The sequence below is a fragment of the Symphalangus syndactylus genome, chromosome 7, assembly GCF_028878055.3.
Source record: "Symphalangus syndactylus isolate Jambi chromosome 7, NHGRI_mSymSyn1-v2.1_pri, whole genome shotgun sequence".
Taxonomy (NCBI): domain Eukaryota; kingdom Metazoa; phylum Chordata; class Mammalia; order Primates; family Hylobatidae; genus Symphalangus; species Symphalangus syndactylus.
The window spans coordinates 54,976,916-55,004,004 of NC_072429.2; the positions used below are offsets into that span (position 1 = coordinate 54,976,916).

At 39.3% G+C, this 27,089-nt stretch overlaps 1 protein-coding gene and 1 long non-coding RNA gene across 3 annotated transcripts; one reads left to right on the forward strand and one right to left on the reverse strand.

The window, feature by feature from the left end:
- Nucleotides 1-1,548: 1,548 nt before the first annotated feature.
- Nucleotides 1,549-26,315, forward strand: GGH (gamma-glutamyl hydrolase). Of its 2 annotated transcripts, XM_055286242.2 has the most exons (9): nt 1,762-2,355; nt 5,244-5,358; nt 10,740-10,790; nt 13,789-13,873; nt 14,763-14,901; nt 16,870-16,976; nt 17,059-17,149; nt 23,739-23,876; nt 25,945-26,315. In XM_055286242.2, exons 1-9 carry the CDS (start codon nt 2,247-2,249, stop codon nt 26,064-26,066), a joined length of 957 nt encoding a protein of 318 aa, XP_055142217.1. In that variant the 5' UTR covers nt 1,762-2,246; the 3' UTR covers nt 26,067-26,315. The 2 variants fall into 2 exon arrangements, with proteins under 2 accessions (XP_055142219.1, XP_055142217.1); XM_055286244.2 differs by lacking the exons at nt 23,739-23,876; nt 25,945-26,315 and adding an exon at nt 17,319-17,822 and having other exon boundaries at nt 1,549-2,355.
- On the reverse strand, nt 6,826-12,387 carry LOC129486405 (uncharacterized). Its single transcript, XR_008658959.2, has 4 exons — nt 12,253-12,387; nt 10,538-10,599; nt 8,273-8,392; nt 6,826-7,039 (listed from the first exon to the last, which is right to left on the reverse strand). It is a non-coding gene; the product is annotated as an uncharacterized lncRNA (long non-coding RNA).
- Nucleotides 26,316-27,089: the final 774 nt, after the last annotated feature.

The following is a 27,089-nucleotide window of genomic DNA, read 5'->3' on the forward strand; positions in this document are numbered from 1 at the left end:
TATTACAAAAAGATGCTCCAAAGAGCATACTTACACATATTTTTTTGTTCACATGAGCACGCATTAATCTAGGTACACACATTCAAAAAGTACTGGGTTACAGAATATGTAGATCTTCACCTTTACCAGATATTGCTTAATTTTTCTCAAAAATAGTTATAATAATTACAATTCTACCAGAAACGCAGAGAACTCTCATTTTGCTACATTCTTGACTTATTATCAAAGGCTTACATTTTTGTCAATTTACGGAAACCTGCTTCCAAAGACGGAGGAAGCTGGGAGACCAAAGAGGCTGACCGAATTTCTCAGAAAGAAACACTTAGTAGAGACAAACAGAAGCAACCCCTGCACTTGCCCTCCAGAAAGTACGCTTTATTTAGCAAGCTTCTAGGGTAAAGACAAGTGCAACTAGTTAGCTCTTAGACTATTGTGATCACTGGGGACGTTAGAGAAGCATCTTTATGAGGGGTTATATATGTTATGAGCATTGTTTAAAGACCTTTGCTGCAGAACACCTCGGTATGCTGTGGGTCAGACATCAGTCCCCAAGATAGTTTTGCTTCAAGATGGTGTCACTCTTGCCAGGAAACAGACTGTTTTTCTATACAGTCTAATGGATGTGACATATTATCTTAATTTGCATTTTTCTGATGACTACAGAAAGTTTGGCTTGCTTTTCACATTCTTTTTCCATTTTTCTATTGTGTCATTGTTCTTATTATTTCTTCGCATATTTTAGAAATACTTTATATTTTATAACTATTTTTTCCAAGTTTGTGCTTTAACTTTAATTTTCTTATATAGTCAATTTTTAATTAACATTTTTATTTTTAATGTTTTATGAAACTCTTCCAACAGCCAAAGTTATGAACATATATTTATATATTTTCTTATCAAAGTATAATATTTTGCCTTTCATATTTACATATGCACTTCACCTCGAGTTTATTTTTGTGTGTAATGCCAGGTAAAAAACTTTTCCTCAGTGGATAGTCAATTATTCTGGCACCACAAGTTCATATTTACAAGGCTACTTGTCTATTTAATCATGCTCAAAACCAGCTCGGCCCTTTCATGTCTTTCATCACATCCGTTATTGCTTACCTCTCACCACACCCTTCTACATAAGCGTTATTTTCTTGTTAAACCAGACTATTCACTGCATTTACTCTTCTTGCAATATGCTAAAATTGTTCCTGTTGTCTCTACGAGTCACGCTTTCTGCCTTTTTTCCTTACTAAATTTAAACCTCTTGTGAAAAAGACATTGTCCAATCTGTTTTCACCCTCAATACTGAGCATTGATGTAGTAGGTTTTCAAATATTCTTGTTTTATTCTGAATTTAAGTTGGCCCTTATAGATGGGAACTTTCACTGAGTACAAGCTATATATCCATGTATTTAGGAACAATCACAACAGTTTTAATGAATAGGAACCAGTGATCTTTTCTGCCCCGGTGGATAGGCTTAGTGGTCGTCGGTGGATGGCGCAGACCGCGGCTGATCAGACGAAGCTGACGCCGTTTGCAGGCGTGGCCTGGGCGTGCCCGCTTCGAAGTAGACGCCCGGAGTTGGCCCAGTTCTGACCCTAGTGATGCGCCTGTGCATGTGTTCATATCGCCGTCCCGTCTTCTTCACTTCCTACAGATGCCGGGAGTCCCCAAATAGCAAGTGTGGACATTCACATTCAGAGGCACAGGCTGCCCGTACAGCGAACGCTGTCACCATTCCCGGAGATAGGGCCCCGACCTTCAAGGGGGCGGTGCGGTTGGCGCGCAGTTCTCAGGCGCCTTCTAGAATCCCCCGCCAGCCTCCCCGCTGCCGGGTTACCAAACTCGGCCGGGGACACCCAACCTCCCCTGTCGAGGACCTGGGTTGGCCAGCCCAGCTTTGTACGGGTGACTGAAGGCCACATCGACGTAACAGTTGAAAGGGAAGGACGCGGAGACCACCCAGTACCCGCCCCAGGCGTTTCCAGAGTCTCCGCTTAGGCGGCCCGTGGGGGTCGCGGTCGCGGACCGGGGACAGCAATGGGGCCAGCGCGCAGCGCCGGCCGCACTCCCAGAGCCGCCCGCCGCCGCCCCACGGCAGCCTAGAGCGGGCCGGGACTGCGTTTCCCATAGGCCCACGCTGCGGAGCACCGCCCACCCGAGCCACACGCGAGTGCGCGGCCGCGAGGTGTCCCTGCCGCAGCCCCCGCCCGCCCGCAGACCTTTTGAAAGGCGGCGGGAGGCGGTGAGCACCATGGCGAGCCCGGTCCGCCTGCTGTGCGTGCTGGGCCTGCTACTCTGCGGGGTGGCGAGCCTCGAGCTGTCTAGACCCCACGGCGACACCGCCAAGAAGCCCATCATCGGTAAGGAGGCTGGGCGGGGCCACAGCAGACGGGGAGGGCCTGGGTGTTGGCTCTGGGCGCCTCCCGCCGCCGCGCTCCAGCTGGTGCGCCCGCCGGGAAAAACCCCCAGATGTGCTTCGCTTTTGGTGCAAGGAGGAACTCGGGGCGGGCACTATTTAGGTAGTACTGAAATGTACCTGGTTGAGGTACCTGGTTCATTCCTTTAGACTCATATGACTCTTAAAGGTGGGAGGGAGGAGGGTGCACCATGAAGAATCCTGCGGATTTTCTTTTTTTGTACACAGCTAGGAATTTCTACTAAAATAAAACATTTCTTTTTCGCACATAGTTGGGAAGTTTTACTCATTTTACATCTACAAATTCTGTACATGCATTACATTCATCAAAATGTATTGATGGCGTGTTTAAATACCAGTGCATTGTAATATAAAATCAAGAATTTAAGGTATAACTTGGATTTTGTCATGTTCGGTAGCAGAGGACAACAGTGGCTAATATCCTAATGTTGGTTCTATTTGGTGTAAAAATGCAGCAATTTTTCGTTTCCAACATATTTGTGTTTTAAAGAGATAGTAAAATCAGTCTGTGTTACCAAAACACACATTTGAGACAGGCCCAAGGAAAGCTACCTACGAAATCATCCTGGGGTTAACATTTGCCCAAAGAAATTTGTGTGTGGACATTAAAATTAGTTTTATTTTGGCTGTAGGATTATGCCTTTCATACTATTTTTTTTTCTGTGAATATTATCACTGTATTCTGTAACTAAACAGAAAGTAGACGAATGTTTTTTCATATAGGTAGTGTCCAATTTTCAAATGGGGGTTGCTGACTGGTATTTGGAACTTATTTCATAGCTGTTTAACATGGTGAATTGATTCTCCATGAACTAACTCAAGCTGTAATTAAGGTAACACATTGCATATTGTGTGTCCAGAGAAGAGGAAAAAAGCAGAGGGGATTCTTTCCCTTTCCTAGAATCAGGGGTAGCCCTGCGTCAAATATTTAAAAAAGGGACTTTGCTTTTGGTCACTGAGATCAGCACAACTTCGTTAGCTGAGTACCGACTATGTGCACAATCTTGCTCTAGGAAGTGCAAAGGCTTGAAAGATGACAAGCCACAAAAGTTGTGAGATGGCCTTAAATTACTGGTGGAATTTTGGTCACATTTTGAGGGACAGGGAGAACAGCTTGAGCTCTTTTCCCAGGGATGGGAAAAGTGAGTATGCGTGGGCCCAGGGGAAGGGGAGATGTTGGTGGAACTCACTCTGATGTACTTCTCTTTCTGGTACCTTTGCGCTCCCATGATGCCCCATGTCTCCTTTGTGGTACCTCACCCCATGTACCCTGTACCACTCCATTTCCTATGACACTCCTAGTTCTTCGTTCCCTCGCCAAACTTTGTTATTCCTTAGTGAAGAAGGAATAATACCAGTAAGGAGAAAAAGTTTTACTGAACAAATTTTGGCATTTGACATGTTATCTGAATACCTGATGAATGCCAATTGTAAGAAGCTGGGAATACAAAAGTGAGTAATACAGACAACAGCTCTTCCTATCAGGTGGCCTACAGAGACACTGAAAGTGTTCCAAATGCTGAAGTGCTGAATAGGAGTAGGCACAGGTACTCACCCGACGGATGTGTTTTGATGTATACTGATTGCTGTACTGTGTTGGGGCTGGGTTTCACTGGTAAAAGGAGGCCAGAGAGATGGGTGGGGCAGAGCATACAGGGTCTTACAGAGTTTATTAAAGTTTAGGGACCCACTGAGGTAGTTAAACAAAGTGGTGACACCTGCTTGCTGATCTGTCTCTACCTGATGTCCTTTCCTATTGCTTTCTGCTTTCACTCACCTGGCTCTAAAAATATGGATTCCTTGCAACGTGACAGGCACAATCCTAACTCCTGGCCTTTGCACTTGCTATTCCTTTGTCCTGGATTGCTGTTTTCCCAGATACATGAATGTGGTTTACTCTGTCACCTCTCTGAAGTCCTGGCTCAAATGTCACGTTTTACCTTCTCAGGGAGGACTCGCCTGGCCACTGTGTTGAAGAGACTGTCCTTTCCTCCATAGATGGGCTCTCCTTCCCCAGCTTCTTTCTCTCCTTAGAGCTTCTGACCAGCCATCACTCTATATATTATGCCTTTTTATCTTGTTTATTGTTTGTTCTCTCTCCCCTCCCTGCTACACTCTCGAATTAATGCACACAGGACAGGGGTTTTTGTTTGGTTCACTCATAGTCATGTGTCCCCAGCAGCTAGTTTGTTGCCTGGCATGAGGTATGATTCAACAGTATATATTGAATGACTGTAGGAATAGGAATGGTGATATGATCCGATTTGCTTCTACACGGGGAGCTACTTGGAGCTTGGGGGATTTCTTAAGAAACGATATAACAAGACCTTCTAAGAGTCTATTATAATAGTGTGGTGGGGAGAGGGGAGATATTGATAGCTTGGGCTAAGGTAATGTTGGAGAGGTGTGGATGGAAGATGTTTTCACTCCTTTGCTTCGTTGTCAGGGAATCAGTGTGTCTGTGAGTATGTGTGGGAAAGGAGTGACAGCCTTGTAAATTTAAGGATCTGTATTCTTTAGATGGATTCTAGAGTAGGTCTACAGTTGTGTGAAGGCTGCAAGTGCTATTGTAAGCCTTCTTTGGGGGTTTATTTGGCCTCCCTGATGTGGTGAGAGATAGATCTACTTGAAACTAAGATCAGCCTCCCCTGCTTCTTTCCCACAGGCTATGGGTGGACTTGGAGGAGAGACTTCCTATTTAATTCTGTGGATTGGAATAATAAAATATGATATTTTTGCTGTGATGTACTTCAGTTTCTGAGCAAGAAGAAAAGAAATTTGCTTGAAACTAAACTTTTTTTTTGTTATTAGGAATATTAATGCAAAAATGCCGTAATAAAGTCATGAAAAACTATGGAAGATACTATATTGCTGCATCCTATGTAAAGTATTTGGAGTCTGCAGGTGCAAGAGTTGTACCAGTAAGGTATGATTCAGTGTTTTTTTTTTTTTTTTTTACTCTGTGTAAAAAATTGCTGCGTACGGGTGCAGTGCCTCATGCCTGTAATCCCAGCACTTTGGGAGGCCAAGGCGGGTGGACTACTGAGGTCAGGAGTTCGAGACCAGCCAGGCCAACCTGGTGAAACCCTGTCTCTACTAAAAATACAAAAATTAGCTGGGTGCAGTAGTGCACTCCTGTAATCCCAGCTACTGGGGAGGCTGAGGCAGGAGAATCGCTTGAACCAGGGAGGTGGAGGTTGCAGTGAGTTGAGATCGCACCACTGCACTCCAGTTTGGGCAACAGATCAAGACTCCGTCTAAAAAATAATAATAATTACTGCCTAATATCTCTAAAATTCGTGCTTTTTCTCTTATGATTACACTGTTTAAATGCAGTAACATTGCACCTGATTTTTGACACAAACATGTTGCTTAGTCTCTCATTGAATTGTTTAATGTGGGAAGCTGTGTGTTACCTGTAACGTCATTAGAGGTACTGTATGTCATATGCATTAACATCAAGAATGAAATGATAGTTTCCTTTACCCCAGAAAAGGTGGTCCTCACAGACACTATGAAGGTAATGGAGTAAAATAATTTAAAGTGGTTGGGGGGCGGGGTGAAGGATAAAAAATTACGTATTGGGTACAGTGTACATTGCCCGGGTGACTGCTGCATTGAAATCTCAGACTTCATCACTATACAGTTCATGCATGTAACCAAAAACCATTTTTACCCCAAAGGCTATTGAAATAAAGAAAAATTTTAATGAATCTACCATTTAACCAGCTTTATTCTATAATATTAGGATAAGAGAACACTTAGGGAATGAAGGAGGTTTTTAGAAGATGACTTTTAAAATACCTTCACACTGTACTTTAAAAGTTTGTAAATTACCAGTGCATTAGGGTTGCTTCAGTGTGGATTATAGGTATTGCAGTTTTAAAGGCACTACATTATTTTTGTGATAAAATGTTCCTATAAGAATAAAATAATTCATCTCATATTTTCATTTAGAACTGAATTCTTCCCATATTTTTCATTTGGAAGGTGCTAACAACCAGAATCTTAAAAGTATTTATAATATCTTGTCTGCTAAAATTAATGTATTTTAGAATCTTTGAGCACCCTCATCTAATCCATTTTGAGTGATTTAACACAGAAAACACTATTTATTCTGTATAGCCTGTTTTTGCAAACAATTCCTCATCAAAAATTATAACAAAAGTACTATTCAAATATAATACTACTAATAAAATGCAAATATTACAATTTAGAGAATTGTACCACAAAATGGCTTTAGGTTTAGATTTATAAGAATTGTCTTCTTGTATGATCTTTGACATTTAAATTAACTGTTTCTACACCAAGATTACCATTTGCTTTTGATATTAGTCTTTGATATTTTAGTAGCATATCTAATTTTTCAAATGAAATTTTATTTGAAGCCCATATAACACCAGAGTTTTAGAGCTGAGAAAGAGGCTCCAGAGAGTCTTCAGAACAGTGTTTCAAAGTTTTCATCAAGGAAGCTTTTTAATGCAAGCTGTTCTTCTGGGATGTTAGTGCTGAACATGTGGATGGGAGATAGGAGAGACAAAAGGCAGAGCAGCCATAAAAAAGAATGAAATCATATCCTTTGCTGCAGTGTGGATGCAGCTGGAGGCCTAAGTGAATTAATGCAGAAACAGAAAACCAAATACCACATATTCTCACTTACAAGTGGGAGCTAAACATTGAGTACACATGGACCCAAAGATGGCAGCAGTAGATACTGGGGCTACTAGAGGAGGAGGGCGAAAAGGGCGGAAAAACTACCTATTGGATACTGTGCTCACTACCTGGGTGACGGGATCATTTGTACCCCAAACCTCAGCATCACACAATATACCCATGTAACAAATCTGCACATGTACCCTCTGAATCTAAAATAAAAGTTAAAATTATACAAAATAAATGAAGTAAAATCATAAATGAAAGAGGAGACATTACAACTAATGCTACAGAAATAAAAAGGTTCATAAAAGACTACTTACAAGAAACTATATGCCAACAACATGTGTAACCTAGAAGAAATGAATAAATTGTTAGAAACACACAGTCTACCAAGACTGAATCATAAAGAAATAGGTAACAAACCTGTCACTGGTGAAGAGATTGAAATGGTAATCAATAGCCTCTCAACACAGAAAAGCCCAAGACCAGCTGGCTTCACTGGTGAATTCTACCAAACATCTAAAGCAGAATTGATACCAGTCCTTCTCAAACTCATCCAAAAAATTGAAGACAGTACAATTCCAAGAATGAACCCCAATGTAAACTAGGTCTTGGGCAATTATGATGTGTCAGTGTATTTTTATCAGCTGTTACAGTGTACCATCCAAGATGTTAATGGAGGAAGCTATACATGTTTTGGGGCAGGGGTTATATAGGAAATACTTAACCTTCCCTTAATTTTGCTGTGAACCTGAAATTACTCTAAAAAATAAAGTCTTTAAAAAAATAAAACGAAATGCCTAAAGGCAGGTAGACCAGTTTAGAGGTAGTTGCAGTAGGCTAGGTGTGAAGTGTTGAGGGCTTGGCTTACACCGGTGGTGTGGGAATGATAGGTAAGTGTTGTTTAAAAAAATCACCAGTACGTGATGACTAATAAAAGGGCACAGGGAGGAAGTAATATATAAGGATGATGGAAGTTTTGAAATCATGGGAGTTTTGAAACTGGATGACTTTGCAGAATATTGGTATTTATGAGAGATGCTGAGAACACGACTGTCAGCATATAGGTTAATTTCGAAATTGGGTTCTCAGAGTTCATTTAAGGTATATTGGAATCATGCGATCTTGTAGAAACAGTGTAATACATAGGGGCTAAGTTCACAGACTAGCCTGCGAAGGATTACCTGATGCAAAATAAGACTGGATCATGATGATGTTAGGTTCATTTCTGAATTTTGGATGCTGGGAGTCAACTTCTGTGGTTTAGAAGTGAAGAGGAAGAGATGGGAGACCTGGGAAGCATTCTGAAATAGATCAAGAAATTTGTCTTTGGTTTCCTTCTGCCTTCTTTCTGCCCCCTTCTGTCTCAGGTGCTTGGTGCCCTCAGGTTGTCATAAATGCCCAATGTGGGACTAGTGGAAAACAGAATGTCCTGCTTCCTCAGAGGTAGCAACAGGAGCCCATGGACTGCTGCTTTTGATTTAAAAACATGTTTTGTTCACACACATTTTAAAACACGAATCAGGCTGGGCACGGTGGCTCACGTCTATTATCCCAGCACTTTGGGAGGCCGAGGTGGGAAGATTGTTTAAGCTCATGAGTTTGAGACCAGCTTGGGCAACATGGAAAAACCCTTATCTATAAAAAAATTTTTAAAAAGTCAGCTGGGAGTGGTGGTGTGCACCTATGGGCCCACCTACTCAGGAGACTGAGGTGGGAGGATCACTTGAGCCCAGGAGGTGGAGGTTGCAGTGAGCTGAGATGGCACTACTGCACTCCAGCCTGGGTGACAGAGCCAGACCTTTCTCAAAAAAACCCCAAAGACCACAAATCAGACTTTATAAGAGTCTGAATTTTTGGTTCTTTTGAAGACAGTTATCTAGATTGGGTTTTAAATGGGGCAAACGCTCCCCATTGGCAACAATGCCTTACCGTCCTTTTCATGCTGCTAAAGCTGTGTGTCGTTTGCCATCACCACCAGGCTGAAGCCATTTCCTTACAGTTAAGGAGAGAGTAAACTGTTTCTCATACCTTGTTGAAAGGGACCTTTGTTTCAAAAAATGTCTGACAACATGCAACTAACAGCTGTATTCTCTGCCAGGGCCCCTAGGCACCAGAGTTGTGACATGGCACACTCCTTCCGCTGTGACAATTAGGTCTCTTAAGAGTGATAAATGGGGACCAAAACTATAGTCATGGACAGTGTGGGAGCCATTTATTTAGAATTAATGAAATGACTGAAACTAGCTTGCACCGCTAGCTGGCAGGAATCCTTGGAGTGCAGCTGTGTGATCTAAATCCATTTTGGTCCCTGGTGGTGGTTGCCCATTTTGGTTTAAATATCCATGGGGAGAATTCTGGGTCCTGACTTGTTGGTTCCTTTTTGTTGCCACAATCTGGGGAGATTAGACTGGCAGAATACTGGGTACACGTAGATTCATATTTCACCTCCCTATCACTTCCCGAGACAGGGCTACATATCAGTATTTTCTCCACTTGAGACCGTGGTAAGCACCATTCTGGTATCAGCCATTGCTTTGTGGCTGTCTGTCAGGAAGAGATTACTATGAACTTGTGAAAGACAGACCTGGACTTGCAAAGCTTGTTTGGACTTAGAGTAGATCCCAGAGTTGTTTGCTGGCAAAACACAGCCTGTGTTCTGGATATCACAAGTGTCTAGTTAATAATGGATGTGAGGGACCTTACCTCCCCCTAAAACTTCTTCGAGGGCAGAAATGGACTAGTTGACATCTAATCATAAGTCTGCTTCTTTTAGGGCAGGTTGAGAGGACAGGTACCATTTATCCTCTCACAGAAGCAGAAGGCTGCTAAATGCGGGAGAGTTCTTGCCAGGATTTCACTAACTTGGTGCTCTCTTCCCTTATTGTTGCATTTTATTGAACTTTTGGGAGAGCAGATATCTTACTGTGACTTAGTAAATGTTCTCACCATATATCACAGATTAATCCCATCTTTTTTTTCTGGAGAAAGGGAATAAAGTCACCAATAATATGGCGATTGTTGGGAGGCCCTTAAGGGGTGTTTGATCAAGGTCTTTCAGAGTAATTACCTGCGCAGTTAGGCTGTTCTACAGTCATCCCTCTGTAGTCCTCAGTTCAGACTAGATGTGAACCGTCCTGACTTTGAAATGCAGAGTAGTCCCTAGACTGTTGCAACTGGTTTGTTGGGGTGGGATCAGGCAGAGACTTGGCGTTTATTTATATATTTTTTAATCTGCCAGAGCTGCCTGTAGTTAAATAGGCATGATAAATAAAGTTATTTAAAGGAGTCTTTACATAAAACTACTGAATATTCTTACATTTCTTTTTTGTAGTTGTTGGTTAGTAGAGAAATTACTGGTGGCCAAATCTCACGGTCTTTACTGTTTTTGCATACTAATACATATTCACAATATTAAATTACATTAGATCACAGAAAAACATACTTACTTGTCTGATTAGCAAAACAAGGATAAAATTATGTGGCTTTCAAGTGGTTTGCAAAAATGCCTCTAGAAAAGTAGAGAGGTAATATTGTTTAGTAATTAAAAATTAGTTTTTACTTGGCTTTTTAAAAGTAATGTGGAGACTTCATTTAGAGGTTTACTTCTAAGTTTCACAAATATAACAATAACTGTTTTATTGTTTTCAGGTTGGATCTTACAGAGAAAGACTATGAAATGCTTTTCAAATCTATTAATGGGTAAGTTGGCAGCATTGGTTTCATACCAATGCTGTGGTCTGTAGACCAATGAGTGGTCTACATATGTCTGCTTTTGTAAAAGAAATCATATAAATATTATACATGTTTCTATGTAACTGTCTTAGAGTGGTATAGTATTAGTGTTCTGAGTTCTTTTATAGGATTTATTTTCTTGGGAGATGCAAAAGTCCTTCAAAAGAGGAAGAGGCAGGTTAGGAAATGTATAATTGTTACATAGTAGACACATGATTTTTTTAAACGTGTGACTTAATCTTTGTTCTTTTAATGCTTGTCTTAAATGTTTTGAAGCTGCCTTGAATGGCGTGGCATACTGCTTGCATGTGGGGTTTATAAGTCCAAAGTCTGAGGATGTTGATTTTTTTTTTCAGGTAAATTGGAAAAAAATGTTCTGTCCTCTGGTTTCACCACAAAAGATATGTTAGCTCACAGAACAAGACTTCTAATCATATGAAAAAAAAAATGTTCACCATCACTCTTAATTTTAGGAAAGAAGGCTAATTACAGCAATCAAAAACATTTAATTACCATGTTGGCAGAGATCAGAAAATTTGCTTATACTCTATAGGGCCTGTGAGGAAACAAGTGTGCTCATACTTTATTAGAGGAAATGTTAATCAGGTAGTCTTTTTTGGGGTAATATTGCAATACCTATTGAAATTAGAAACACGTATACCCTTTGACCTGGGAACTTGAGGAGGAATTTTATTTTATAAATATATTCCCACCTTGCATGAAGACTTAGACTCAAATCTATGCATTGTATTAGTAGTATTGTCTGACAGTCACCCAGTAGTCCATCAGGTGAGAATTGGTTAAATAAAACAGACTGTGTACATTTAATAGAATACTATGCAGGAATTAAAAAATGAGGCTATCTATAGATGCTGACTTGGATCACCATTGTCCTATGAACAATGTGATAGTGTCATGTGAAAAAGGCAAGGCACATGATGGTGTGTATAGCATACACCCCGTTTGCTTTTTGTTAAAGGTAGGGGTGAAGAGATATGCATATTTCTACCAAATCAACACAGCAGATTTTAATGGCAGTCGTTTCTGATTGGGAATAGGGTGGAAGTATTTTACTGTAAAATGTTTTTTAAAAAGAGCTTTATTATTTTTACTTCTAAAACCATGTTAATTTATTGTTTCTTTTAAAAAGCTATGTTTAGAAAATTATTTGCCTTCAGTTCAGTTTGGTTCAGTAAATATTTACCATAAAATCAGTTCAATTTAGTAAAACATTTACAATGCCTAGTATGTGCTGTGTGCAAGGTACTTTGGCATGGACAAAGATCATTAAGTCTAGGCTAGAATATAATAGTAGAACCTTGAAAATAGACCTTTTGAATCACTTCATTTTCTTCCCACCCTCTCCCCAATTGCATTCCTGTTTGGAGAGGAATCTGAGTCAAGTAGCAGTGTAGACAGGAATACATACTTTTGGGAGCTAGCCTGTCCAGATGCTCAGTATGTCTTCATGCAAACCAGCAAAAGGAGTCCATTTTCTATCTTCCTCACTTGTTTTCTGCGTTGCCACTAGTTGTTGCTCCTGTAGGCCTCTTTTCTGTCTCGTGTAGTCACTGCACTCCAAAGTGCACTCCAGAGTGGATTAAATTAAGGGCCTTATTTATATCTCTGTCACCAGAAAATGAGCCATATTCTAATGTGACTTCAAAAGCACCTTTATTGAGTCACTATTATGCAGTGGACCCCGTAGTATCTTGCAGGGGAATGCAGAGATGGAAAGACAGAGCCATGCTTTAAGGAGTTTGTCATATAGGAGGGACAGTCAGGTTTTGCTGCATGAAAGGACTTTGGGGTTAGACATACCATATTTAGTCATCGGCAGCTTTTTAAATACTAAGTTAATGTCTATAAGCTGGAGACCTGGGATGCAAAACATACAAATTAAAAAAAAAATATTGAGTTAATGGAAAGAGAGAACGCTAATGAGTCTTCACTAAGCCACTTTTAATTGTGGGATTTTCTGCTTGGATTTGTGGTAGATATTCTCCCACACAGATGCTTATATGTTTTCTACTAGACTGTGATCTTCCTAACAGCAAAAGCCACTCATGTTTGTCTCTCCAGGCAAATACTGAGTCTAGCTCATGGAAGAAACAGAATATATTTCTTGAATAACAACAATCTCACAAGTGATATTTCACATATCTCAAGCTCGTATTTAAATGTTTTCAAAATTTTAATATGATTAATACCATTTTTCTTACCTCTTTTGAATATCCTTGGTTCTTTCAAGACCTTGCTATAATTTTAAATTTAAAGTTTAATTTTAAAAGTTGGTATAAAAACATGGTAAAATATTTTTCTATATTTCACCTTTATGAGTGTATAAAATAATATCAAATATTTTTGACTGCCTTCTTTTCCTAGACTTTTTCTAGAATCGTAATTATGTTTCTTGAAAAAAATGTTCTAATACTGTGCATATTTCTGAAGAGACTCAGGGTGATAAGAATTAAATTCTTGTAGAAATTTAATTCTAGCTTAAATATATTTTTATGACCAGCTTGTTCTTTATAGTTAAATTATTTGTGAGCTAAAACCTACCCATAATTATGGACCTGCAATTGATTTGGCATCACAGATCACCTTCATTTAAACTGGCTATACCTGGAATTTTGTCTGTCTTTGATGTCTAGCTCTGTGTACTCTTGCCCCTCCCCTACTTATTTACTTTTAATTTTCCCACACTCTATTTCATTAAATAAATTTTTTGAAGAAGTTTTTGGAAAATCTGCACTGAAGTGTTGTTAACTGCTGTAGTTTCTGAATGGCTGGGATTGTAAATATTTTATATTTTCTTTTTTCTTTACTTTTCTAATTTTCTTCAAGGATCTTACTGCATATGTAATAAGAAAAATTGTTTTAAAATAAAAATATTGTTTTCTGTGTCTGTATGGGTAGGGGGTGGCAAAATACACCCTATTTGATTTATGTAACGTTGTTTCAGAATCCTTTTCCCTGGAGGAAGTGTTGACCTCAGACGCTCAGATTATGCTGAAGTAGCCGAAATATTTTACAACTTGTCCATACAGGTAAATATCAGTTACTGCTTATTATTCCAGGTGGGTTTTTGTAAGTTTTTGTGAGAGTAGTTCATTTTTTAAGCAGATGGTAATGCTCCCTTCAAAATTACCCTTAGCCTCATCATACCTTTAATTTTGAGGTGCCTGTTCTTGGCTGCTCCTGCCTATTTTCCATGTGCTTCATCTAATCCTGGGCTTCCAGAGACCCTTCAGAGCCCTGCTGACTGCCCCTCTCTTGATGCTTGTTAATGTGAACCATGTCCTCATGTAGTGTAGACATTCTGATGTCTCTCCCTGTCCTCTTTTTTTTTTTTTTTGTGGGCATTGTTTATATGTTATTAATTCTCACCTCTTCTTGAAATCTGTTGTTCTTCCCAACTCATTCAATCCTATTTGAACTTTCTTCACAGTTACCATAGACTCCATGTCAAGCAGAGCTTCTGAGCCTCTGAGTTCTCCTTTCTAATGTTCACAGTGGAACTGCCTTTGTACCATAGCTCGAACCTTTACTGTTTCTCTCCTCAACTATTAACAGCGATTTTTAAATTAATCTTGCTGGCCCTAGTATCTTACCAATCCTGCTTAAATATTTCCCTAAATAACTGTTTTTAGCCTTAGAAATACTTGTTTCAAACTTTTAATAGCTAAGGTCAGTAATCTGTAGGCTTTTATAGTCTTTGGGTCAAGATATACAGTGTGTCCACAGCTCATGTTTTCCAGCCTGTGTGGGAGCTTGGTCTGAAGAGAGATTAAGTGATAGCCTACTTATGGATCCTAGAGAATTCTTCAGAAATCCGTGTGTAACTCGGGTGCCTATTTGGTTATGACAAAAGATATGGCTAATTTTTATTTTGAAAAATTTGAATAAACTTAGTTTTCTCTTTTTCCACTTGCAAAGAGTTTTGATGATGGAGACTATTTTCCTGTGTGGGGCACATGCCTTGGATTTGAAGAGCTTTCACTACTGATTAGTGGAGAGTGCTTATTAACTGTCACAGATACTGTTGACGTGGCAATGCCGCTGAACTTCACTGGAGGTAAGAGTACTCTTTTCAACCCTTTAAAAAATATTTGCTGGGCAGGATTAGTAAGTAGCACATATGAAAGTAAAAGTGCTTATTTTTATTTTCTTTTTAGCCTTTTCCCTGAAGGAAAAAATGCTTACAACATTAGCGTTTAAATTATTTACACATGTTGAAGATGTGAATGAGCATCCTTGTACTCATTTAGGAGGATGACTTAAGGAATTGTGAATTTTAATAACTCATTGCTTCTAGTGATATCAGGACTGTGTGTGATGAAGAACTCTGAAATGGGATCTGGTTTTGACTCCTAGCTTTCTCACTTTGACCTTCAGGAATCATTTTACCTCTCTGAGGTTCAATGTCCGCATTTGCAAAAAGGTCTAACCCTTAGGGTTTTTTTCTGTGAAAATTAAATAAGTGTTTTTTTTTTGTTTTTTTTTTTTAAGACAGAGTCTCTCTCTGTCACTCAGTCTGGAGTGCAGTGATGCAATCTTGGCTCACTGCAACCTCTACCTCCAGGGTTCAAGGGATTCTCCTGCCTCAGTCCCCTGAGTAGCTGGGACTACAGGCACCCCACCACACCTGGCTGAATTTTGTATTTTTAGTAGAGACAAGGTTTCACCATGTTGGCCAGGCTGGTCTCAAACTCCTGACCTCAGGTGATCCACCCACCTTGGCCTCCCAAAGTGCTGGGATTAGAGGATCTACTGGGAAGCGCTGTATTTACTCAGCAACCAGGAACTCCAGTGAGTTTGGTGTCTGGAGTTTTTACTGGAATGTTATTATGAAATAATTGATTGAATCTTTGCCTATGTGATTGAACTCAATCTCCAGCCCCTCTTTCATACTTGGAGATTGATTGGGCTGGCTCGAAGTTTCAACTTTCTAATCATGAAGTTAGTTTTTCTGATGATTAGTCTTCATCCTGAAATAATTGAGGGACCCACCTTGAATTACCACATTAGCATAACAAAAATACTTCTATCACTCCGGGAATTCCAAGGGTTTTTAGAAGCTTCCTGTCAGGAACCCAGGACAAAGACCAGATAGATTCTTAATGATATCACTCTGTATAAGTAGATAATGATTATTGTAGGTTACTTGATCTCCGAATGCTTAGAATTGAAGCCACCAGCTATTTCTGTTCTCACAGGGATTTTGCAAGAAAAGTAGCAGTCATACTTAAAACTTATAGAATGCTTTATGCTTTTGAAAGCTCTTTCTTCCATTGTCTCACTTAATAATTGCAAAAACCTGGTGGGAAGTACATGTATTAGGTCAGAGTACTTTGGTTGTGTGTTGCCAGAACCCGGTTTATACAGAAAAGGAATGTTTCAGGGTGCTGTGGTTTTCATGGAAGTCTCTAGCAAGAATAAGGGGTCTGGTTTGAAACAGCTGTCACTGTCGCCTTGAAAACATCAGTGTCTTTTTTTCAAAATCTGTTTGTTGGTGTTTGAGTCTGTGCAGAACCTTCAGGGTTGACCACTAAGATATATTGCTTTTTGATCTGTTTACCGAGTCAAAATTTCTTGGCTTGGTTCATGTTCTTTTCTACATTGTTTGTATTTTTATTTGTTTGTCCCAGATACCTCTGAAAATATGTTCAAAGTTTTGGATCCTTTCCTGGGCAAATACATACACCCATGGAAAGTTTTAACTGTTTTTCAGAATAGTCTGTGGAAATCTAGTTAAGATTCCCTGCCTGTCTATAGCTTGCCAATACTTATATCAGAAGAATTTTACTTATTCATATTAAAATTCTAGAAGAAAATTACTTACAGCTGGAGCATATTTGAGTTTATGTTAAACACATTTTGTGACTTGATTGGAATACTTCTATGGAAATGATGTGTTTTGCTTATCATTTAGTCATCTTGATTATGTCTTCATAATGGCTTCTCTTTGGGTGCTGGTAAGTGACTTCAGTGGATTTTATTTTTTTGTGTTTAAATTATTTCTCTTGTACTTAAATTATTTCAGGTCAATTGCACAGCAGAATGTTCCAGAATTTTCCTACTGAGTTGTTGCTGTCATTAGCAGTAGAACCTCTGACTGCCAATTTCCATAAGTGGAGCCTCTCCATGAAGGTATCACATTAATTACACAATGAAATTAATATGTTTAGAATAACTGCAGAAGTAATTATTTTGTTTTATTTTCGTATTCTAGAATTTTACGATGAATGAAAAGTTAAAGAAGTTTTTCAATGTCTTAACTACAAATACAGATGGCGAGATTGAGTTTATTTCAACAATGGAAGGTATATCACTATAACATGTATACTTTATTTCACTTATTTTAGATTTTTAAATTTTGATTTTATATGTCTCTTATCAATAAAATCATATTACTTTGGGGCTTGAAAATGGGTGTTAGGGCATTTTGGGAGACGGGAGACATGTTTTGTCCATGTTTCAAATTAATTGCAGTTTTCCTGGGTATTTTCCTGAATGGGGTGGTGAAGAAGAAAAGTAAAAGAATAAAGGGGGCGAGGATGAAGAAAGAAATGAAGAAAGTGACTTCTGTTTCTAGCAATATTGCAGATTAAATACCTTGACAGACTTTCCTCCTCCAGCCAACAACAAAATAAATGTGGGTGATAGAGAAAAACGTAGTAAATACGTTGATGAATTGGCAAGGAAATAAAGATACTCAGGTCCAAAATTTTAAGAGTTGAGCGGAATATTTAAACCAGTGTTATTATGGAATCAGGAGAACTTGAGACAAAGTCAGAACTCTCTATATGAATAGTATCTCATGGAGCAGGACTTGGATGGCTGTACCAACAATGTAAGGGTGAACTCAAAATACACCTAAAATCCTCCCTATAGAATGGCAAGGAGAATTGCCCATCCTGAGCTTTGGGGCTAAGGGAGTGGGGTGGGGGACAGTGAATAAAGCCTTGAGTGTTTATAATGATGGGCTGTTCTCCTAGTGTGGCCAGCATTATACTAACTGGGAAGTTGGACAAATCTTGAGTAATTTTGTTCAAGGTTGCCTCAGACTGGTAATGCCCTCACTTGTGAAGCTGAAGCAAATGTAAATAGTTTTTTGGAGAGGACCAGACGTTCATCCTAGGCTTCAAGGAATTTCACTATATGAAGTTTGAAGGAAAATGAGTGCTTCACAGCCAAAATACTACTAAGGCACAAGCAAGCACTGTGAATGAGAACTTGCAGAGATAACAGATGTGGAAGCAGACCTGCACAAATGTTAGATATCAGTATTGTGAGATAAAGTATAATATATTTTAAGTTTTAAAGAAAGAAATAAGAATGCTTGAAAATATAGGCATGAAACAATCAGATTTGAAAATAACCAAATTCAGCTATTAGAAATTATAATTGAGGCCAGGTGTGGTGGCTCATGCCTGTAATCGCAGCACTTTGGGAGGCTGGGGCGGATCACCTGAGGTCAGAAGTTCAAGATCAGCCTGGCCAACATGGTGAAACCCCGTCTGTACTGAAAATACAAAAAGAAGAAAAAAAAAGCTGGGCATGGTGGCACGTGCCTGTAGTCCCAGCTACTTGGAGGTTGCAGTGAGTTGAGATTGTGCCACAGCACTCCAGCCTGAACGACAGAGTAAGACTCTGTTTCAAAAAAAAAGAAATTATAATTGAAATAAAACCCTCAGTAGACATGTTAATCAGAAGGTTAGACACAGTTGAGGAGAAATTAATGAACTAGAATAGAAGATAGATGTGAAGGAAACATTCAGAATCCAACATAGCCAGACATGTAAATGTAAATGCCAGATGTGTCCGAAGAGAGGTTGGAATCTGGAGGGTAAAGTGATTCCTAACATACCTAACCAGAACTCTACAAGGAAGGGAAAAAGTAGGACAGAGACAGACTCTTTTTTCCGTATTAAAAAAAAATTTTTCAGGTGGATAAAAGACCTAGGGGGAAAGTCACCCTACAGTAAGGTTTTAGAAAAAATAAAGGAGAATGTCTTTATGATCTTGTTTAAGGGAAGGAGTTTTGAAGACAAAATATAAACAAACCATAAAGGAAAAGATTGATGAATTCAATCAAATGAAGAAGTTGTGTTCATAAAAAAAAAAATCACAGAGAAAAGGGGAGGTATTTGTAATGCATATAACTGACAAAGGATATGTGTCTAGCTTATATAAAGTAAAGCTATGATTTAAGAAGAAAAGATAGCTTATTAAAAATGGATATGAGGGCTGGGCATGGTGGCTTACGCCTGTAATCCCAGCACTTTCAGAGACCGAGGCAGGCAGATCGCTTGAGGTCAGGAGTTTGAGACCAGCCTGGCCAACATGGCGAAACCCCGTCTCTACTAAAAATATAAAAATTAGCCGGGCATGGTGGCACACACCTGTAATCCCAGCTACTTGGGAGGCTGAGGCAGAAGAATTGCTTGAACCTAGTGGGCAGAGGTTTCAGTGAGCCGAGATTGCACCACCGCACTCCAGCCTGGGTGACAGAGTGAGACTCTGCCTAAAAAAAAAAAAAAAAAAAAAAAAAAAAGGGATATGAGATTTGAATGGATACCATCCAAAAAAACTTGATTGTCCTGTCCACTTATGGCTTGGTGAGATAAGTTGCTCAGTGTAATTTCTGATCAGGGAATGCAAATGGAAACCAAAGTAAAAAACCATTTTATACCCATCAGATTGGCAAAATTAAGAAGCCTGCTGATAACTAGTGTTACTCAGGATGTTGCACAGTGGGTGCTGTCATGCACTTACGATTGGAAAACATTTTGGCATTTCTTAGTAAAATCAAACATTTTCCAGTTTTGTTACCTGGCAGTTTTATTCATTGGTTAAAAAATACCTTAATGAAATAATTTCACGTAGATAGAAATGTACATGACATTATGTTCATACCAGCAAAAAAATGGAAAACAACTCAAAAGACCAGTAGTGCAAAGGATAAGTAATACTATACAGCTATTAAAATCAGTGGACACACCTGCATGTACCACTGAATGAATCATGAAGACAATTTTGAGTTAAAGAAGCAAGTCACAAGGGAATACATGCTGTATGTTTTCATTTATATGATGATTAAAATTTGGCAAAAAAGAATGTATTGTTTGGTAGTAAATCTAAGGAAAGGATGGGGTGATGAATAATTATGAGAGTCCTTCTCACTGGGCTGAAGAGGTGGGAGGGACAGTCGAAGGGCTTTGGAAGTATTAGTCATGTTTCCTCCTCCCAATCCGATGTACCTCGCTACATCAGCATTAACCACTTGCCACCTGGATAGATGCAGCAGCAGCCTCTTAAGGCTTCCAGAAACCCATCTTCCAGCCACCCACTCGTGGTCTGCTGAAGTACCAGTCTGATAGTATTGCCTGAACAAAACTCCTCAGTGGCTCCTCTGTATTGGAGGATGAAGTCTAGATTTATGAGCTTATTTCCTCATGCCCTCTCCCTGCCTTCACCTCTAGCTTGTACCCTGCACGACCTGTTTGCTGCACACAGCCCTTCCACAGAGCCATGCTTCTTGCCTCTGCACTGCTTCTCATGTGCTTTCCTCTTCTCTGAAAAGCTCCCCCTTTCCCCTATTCCTTTCTCCTGATGAACTCTTAGCCATCTCGAAAAACCCAGGCCACTTGTCATCCCTAGAGGCCTTTTCTACCATTATTCCTCTTCTCCACAACCTTGGTGCTTTGTGCTGTGTGGGAATGTTTCCCAATGCATGTATTTGCTCTTGTTCTATCATCTCTCTAGATGAAAAGCTCATTGAGATCAGGAACTGTATCTTACTCTCCTTTGTGTTTCTAGGGCTCATAGATGTTGAATGAATGCCTAATTATTTAAATGATAGAATATTGGGTTGGAAGTTAGGAAATCAGGTTCCACGTTGGTTCTGCTTTTGACTATGCCATACCAGGCTCATTTGAAAATTTTCTCCCACCTCCAGAATAGGAACACTTGAGATGCTTTATTATTTGCATATTTTCTTTCCACTCTTGATACTTCTGTCTAAATCAGTGAGGCAGGGCATGATTCCTAGTTTTCAGGAAACTGCACTGGTCTTTTAGTAATGCAGTTTACTAAAGAAGAGTAAATCTCACTCATTACTGAATGTCAGTGACTTCAAAAAGTTTGTGGGAAAAATGGAATTAAAATATAAAAATAAAAACTGTAAACTTTATTTCTCAAAATAAGCTCTATCAAGTTTAAGACACTTTTGCCCATGATGATACCAACCTTTTAGTCCATCCCTAAAGAACTGAGGGTCCTGTGAATTGAACCATGTCAAATGCAGTCTTTTACATTATTAACAGAAATGAGTGCCCTTTAAAGATTTTTTTAAGATTAGGAAACAAGAATAAGTCAGAAGGAGCCAAATCAGGACCATAAGGTCCTAATGGCTTCCCATCAAAATGCTCACTAAATAGTCCTTGTTGGATGAAAGGAATGAGCAGGAACATTGTCATGCTGGAGAAGGACTCCAGTGAAGCTTTCTTCGGCGATTTTCTGCTAAAGCTTTGGCTGACTTTCTGAAAACACATAAAAAGCAAATGTTACTCTTCTTTGGTTCTCCAGAAAATCAACAAGCAAAATGCCTTGGAGCATCCAAAAAAACGTTATGACCTTTGCCCTTGACCAGTTCATTTTGGCTTTGACTGGACCACTTCCATCTCTTGGTAGCCATTGCTTTGATTGTGTTTTCAGGTTCATACTGGTAAAGCCATGTTTTATCTGCAGTGGGAGTTCTTCAAAGTAATGCTCTAGGATCTTTTTTTTTTTTTTTTTTTTTTGAGACGGAGTCTCGCTCTGTCGCCTAGGCTGGAGCGCAGTGGCGCAATCTCGGCTCACTGCAAGCTCCGCCTCCCAGGTTCACGCCATTCTCCTACCTCAGCCTCTCCGAGTAGCTGGGACTACAGGCGCCCGCCACCACGCCCAGCTAATTTTTTGTATTTTTAGTAGAGACGGGGTTTCACCGTGGTCTCGATCTCCTGACCTCGTGATCCGCCTGCCTCGGCCTTCCAAAGTGCTGGGATTACAAGCGTGAGCCACCGCGCCCGGCAATGCTCTAGGATCTTGATCCCACCTGTTAAAAATGTCCATTGAAAGCTCTCCTCTTGTGTGCAGCTGATCTGTGTGCAATGGTTTTGGCACCCATCAAGTAGAAAGTTTGCTCAACTTTAATTTTTCAGTCAGGATTGTGTAAGCTGACCCAACTGAGATGTCTGTGGTATTGGCTGTTGGTTCTGCTGTTTATTGTCGATCTTCTTCAATTAAGACATGAACAAGATACGTATTTTCCTGGCAAATTGATGTGGATAGTCTGCCCTGAGGGCTACAACATTGTTTCATTCCTTCTTAAAACGAGTTATCCATTTGTAAACTGCTGATTTCTTTGGGACATTATCCCCATAAATTTTTCGTAAAGCATCAGCGGTTTCACCATTCTTCCATCCAAGCTTCACCATAAATTTGCTGTTTTTTCTGCCTTCAATTTTAGCAAAATTCATATTGCTGTTACAGGGGTTCTTTTAAAACTGATGTCTTATCCTTCTTAGTGCCTCATACTGGATCCTGTTCATACAAGTTACTACAAGTTTATTTTGGTGCAAAAAAATGTTGAAATCCTTGCATAATTTTTTTCATAATACACATTTTCTGTGAGCTTTTTGAAGACTTCTTATATATATATGTATATTTTCCAATGCATGAAGCATTATTGAGGACAAAAAAAGTCTTAAATCATAAAAAGGATTTGTATCCAATATACTAGAAGATCTGCCTTTCAATTAACTGTAACAGTTAATTTCCTAGTCCCCCAGCCTATGGGTCTCTTGCTGGTAGTTTCACAGGTAGTCCCAGAATAGAGAGGAAAAAGGGCAGTGTCACACGGAAGTGGGGGAGGCAGGGAGCTGAGTGCCTGGAGCTGCATGAGGTAGGTGTTTCCTCTCGTGAATACCCACAAAGCGGGGATAAAATGTTTCCCTTCTGTGGCCTGCTCTCTAGTCAGAAAGCTTACTGGGATGAGAACCGACAGTGCTCTTACTCCGAGGTATCTCTTCTTTCATTAATTATCTTCATTTCTCCAAGTACTTTCTGATGGTGGTCATGGTTACAATTCCAAAGCAAAAAATAATAGAGGGGAGATTTGTTTTTTTCAAATCAAAATGAGGAAAGGCACATCTGAAGAAGAGACAAATATGTACATTTTTCTGAAGGTAACTATTACACATACTCACTTTTTTTTTGAATTGTGGAATTGTTCATGAGTATGTAAACGTAGAGAGAGTAATATGAACCCTGGGTGTCTATCAGCTTTGACAATTGTCAACAGCTCTGTGTCCCTTCTCGTTTTATGTCTGCTTTTAAACTTCTAAAAAATATTTTAAAAATTTATACCACAAAGTCATAAGTCATTCCACAGACTGAGAGAGAGACACAGTTTAGGCAGGGACAAACTGGCTTGTGTAAAAGGACACCAGAAGTGCTGCCATACTTCATTCTCATATGAATAAGTCATTATGGGAGCACAGGAAAGCATGCTACAAGACAGGGGAGAAGGAGACCCACTGCGGAAGAAACTTGTATCACCAGTAAAATGTGCATCTCACTTTTGGACAGGGATAGATTCCTCAGCTCAGCTTCTACTTTGCTATGAGTATCTCGAAAAGCAAATCGTCCTACAAATTGTAAAAGGTTGCTGTATCAGTGAAATACGTTACTGGGAATTTTCACATTGAGTATGAATGGCAATTATTTTGTGTCTGAGAGAATATGTACAATTTTACCTTGTCTGATATTGTGAATTATATAATGTTTTACATAATACATAAACCAATTTCATTATAAGTAACATCTTAAACCATTCTTACTACTTACTAATTTGTGTTCTTCTTACAGGATATAAGTATCCAATATATGGTGTCCAGTGGCATCCAGAGAAAGCACCTTATGAGTGGAAGAATTTGGATGGCATTTCCCATGCACCTAATGCTGTGAAAACTGCATTTTATTTAGCAGAGTTTTTTGTTAATGAAGGTAATATGAGGGTACATAATTTTGTCATTCTGGGGTAGTTTTGAAGAAAATTGCCCTCATCCTAACTTTTGCCTACGCTTTGGCTCTATAAATGTTTTGTAAATTCTATAGGTTTAACTTTAAAGAATAATGCAAATGTTAAATAATGTGAAAGCCCTAAAATTGAGATGTTAGGTATTCTAATAAAACCAGGACAGTTACTTCAATTAACAGTATCATACATGCTTCAGTGGGCAGAATTCTTGAACAACAGTGTGAAGAATGTTGAGAGTTTTTTTGTTTGTTTGTTTCTTTTTCTTTGTTGTTTTTGTTTTGTTTTGTTTTTTGACAGGATCTTGCTCTGTCGCCCAGGCTGAAATGCAGTGATGTGATCATAGCTTATTGCAGCCTCAAACTCCTGGGCTCAGGGGATCCTCCTGCCTCAGCATCCTGAGTAGCTGGGACTACAGGTGCAGACTGCCACACCAAGCTCTTTCTTCTTGGATACTTTTAATTTAGATTCTTCCCCATTACTCTCTATTTCTTAGGCTAATGCTTTAATTATAACAGTGTCTGAGAATTAGATGTTACTTTTTCCAAGACAGTGATACAAATTGAATGTATATCCACCAGTTTGTGATTTTAAGTCTACCTGTCTATAGGCATTGGCATACTGGAAAAAGCAAATAAACTCTGCCTGCCTTTTGGTGATGAAAACACGGACATATTCATGCTGTGTTATGTTTGTGGGAAAAATCGAGAATTTGGTTGTAGATTCTTATTTCTTAGTTGAGCATGATAGGTAACAGTAAGTCCTACGATTTAAGTGGAACTGTGTGTTGCAGGTCCTTGAACAACATTATTTACTTTGAAGTCGTTTCATTATAACATTGGTTATAACATTATAACATTGGAAAAAAATTGGTTTTGTTATACATCGTTGTGCTTAAAAGTAGTACAAGAACCTATCGATGACGTTAAGTGAGACTAGCTGTGTAAGACAGAGGTACAGAAACAAGTTGTAAAGGATAGAGATCACTTTGGTGAGGTATAGCCATTTAAAGACTTCAGTGAACTTTGCTTTCATTCCATCTCCAAGCTTGCCCTAAGTTTTTATCAACTCTCCTGCCATTGCTGGGAAGTCAAGTACTTCCTACTGAGTTCACTCTGCTTTAGAATCACGCAGAACTGATGGTTTTATGACAAAAACTCCAAATTAAAAAAAAAGTATCCCATATACAGTAGTATCAGTCCAAAGGAACATTTTCATGTGTGTGTGGAGTGAATGAGGGCAGCAGTGGCAGTGCCGCATTTGCTGCAGTTGTAGTCACGTGGCATTTGGTCTATGTGGTTTTTATCTTCCAACATTCTTCTTTCTAAAAATGTCATAAGAGCCTGTATTTACTTTGACTTTGGGAGCTTTAGGAGCTCTCACCTCCCCACATTCCAGCTTTCATCATGCCACATTTCTCACTGTGCCTCCTGGTTTTTCATAATGCTGCCTTACCTGTGGAAATGTCTCCCTTCTCTGTCTGCCTCAGCTTCGCCGGTTTCTCCATCCTTTTTACTCTTGTAGCATCCAGTGATGATACACCAAAAACATTTTTATCATATGATTCTGTGTGTTTACGAGGCTGAACTTTTTGAGTGTTAGGACCTGTTCTTTTTATATTTCCATCCCCAGGCTGTGTATCAAGTCTTGTGTACACATAGCCACTTGGTAAGTATTTGAATGAGTTGCGGAGTGAGCATAGCATGGGATATGCTGCAGGGCGAATGCAGCACAGCTGCTGTGTCCGTGGGCGACTGTGCCATAAATCGGGCACTGCTTTATTTGGGGAAATTTTGTAAAGCATTTCCCTCCCTCCCTTCCTCCCTTCCTTCTTCTTCTTCTTTTTTTTTGGAAAGTAAGTTTGTTAAAGAAGTAAAGAAAAAAAAGGTGGCTATTCTATAGGCAGAGCGGTCGCATTTCTCTTCTTGTTATTTTCCCACTTAATAATGCTGATTGCAGGAAGAAATATTATAAAATAGTCTCTTGAAGATTTTGTCATCTGATCCTTTTAAAAATCAACTTTTTTTTTGCTTGCAGCTCGGAAAAACAACCATCATTTTAAATCTGAATCTGAAGAGGAGAAAGCATTGATTTATCAGTTCAGTCCAATTTATACTGGAAATATTTCTTCATTTCAGCAGTGTTACATATTTGATTGAAAGTCTTCAATTTGTTAACAGAGCAAATTTGAATACCATGATTAAACTGTTAGAATAACTTGCTACTCATGGCAAGATTAGGAAGTCACAGATTCTTTTCTATAATGTGACTGGCTCTGATTCTTCATGCTGTATATGACTTTATATAACATTAGATAATTAAATAGTGAGACATAAATAATCAGAGTGTTTTTCATGGAAAAGCCTTATATCTGAAGATTGAAAAAAATAAATTTACTGAAATACAAATATTTTTTCTAATTGATTTGGTTGGGAAATAAATACCATCCCCTACCTGCCCACTCCATCCTCCTTGCTGAAAAAGAAAAGAATCTTTGAAAGTCCTACCATTTGTTCATCTTGTTTATTGTGATGTCTCCCTCCTTTGGGTCTCAGGAGTATTTGTGTGTGTGTGTGTGTGTGTATGTGTGGGTGTATAGATATGTGTGTGTATGTGTGTATCTACTTCTCTGCCCTGTGTTAACTTCACATTTAAAGCGTACACATCCTGAAAACAGAGTCTGTGTCCTGAACTTTTTATCTTTCACAATGTCTAGCCCAGCAGGCCCTTAGTAAGTAATTGTCACTAATTGTAAGTTTTTTTCCCCATGGAAAATAATTTAAAAGCTGTCATATATTTATTTTGGTACACTTTTATGCATTTTTCTTTCTTTTTTTTTTTAAGATGGAGCATCTCTCTTGTTGCCCAGGCTGGAGTGCAATGGTGCAATCTCAGCTCACTGCAACCTCCGCTTCCTGGGTTCAAGTGATTCTCCTGCCTCAGCCTCCTGAGTAGCTGGGATTACAAGCATGCGCCATCACACCCAGCTAAATTTTGTATTTTTAGTAGAAATGGGGTTTCGCCATGTTGGCCAGGCTGGTCTCGAACTCCTGACCTCAGGTGATCCACCAGCCTCGGCCTCCCAAAGTGCTGGGATTACAGGCGTGAGCCACTGTGCCCAGCCAACATTCATGTATTTTTCAAATCTGTGCTACTCTCCACCCCTCACCATCCCGTATAAC

Coding starts and splice junctions, on each gene's coding strand:
- GGH (XM_055286242.2), top strand. CDS start 2,247: ATGGCGAGCCCGGTCCGCCTGCTGTGCGTGCTGGGCCTGCTACTCTGC. Junction 10,791..13,788: donor CTTTTCAAATCTATTAATGG/GTAAGTTGGCAG, acceptor ACGTTGTTTCAG/AATCCTTTTCCCTGGAGGAA. Junction 23,877..25,944: donor AGAGTTTTTTGTTAATGAAG/GTAATATGAGGG, acceptor TTTTGCTTGCAG/CTCGGAAAAACAACCATCAT.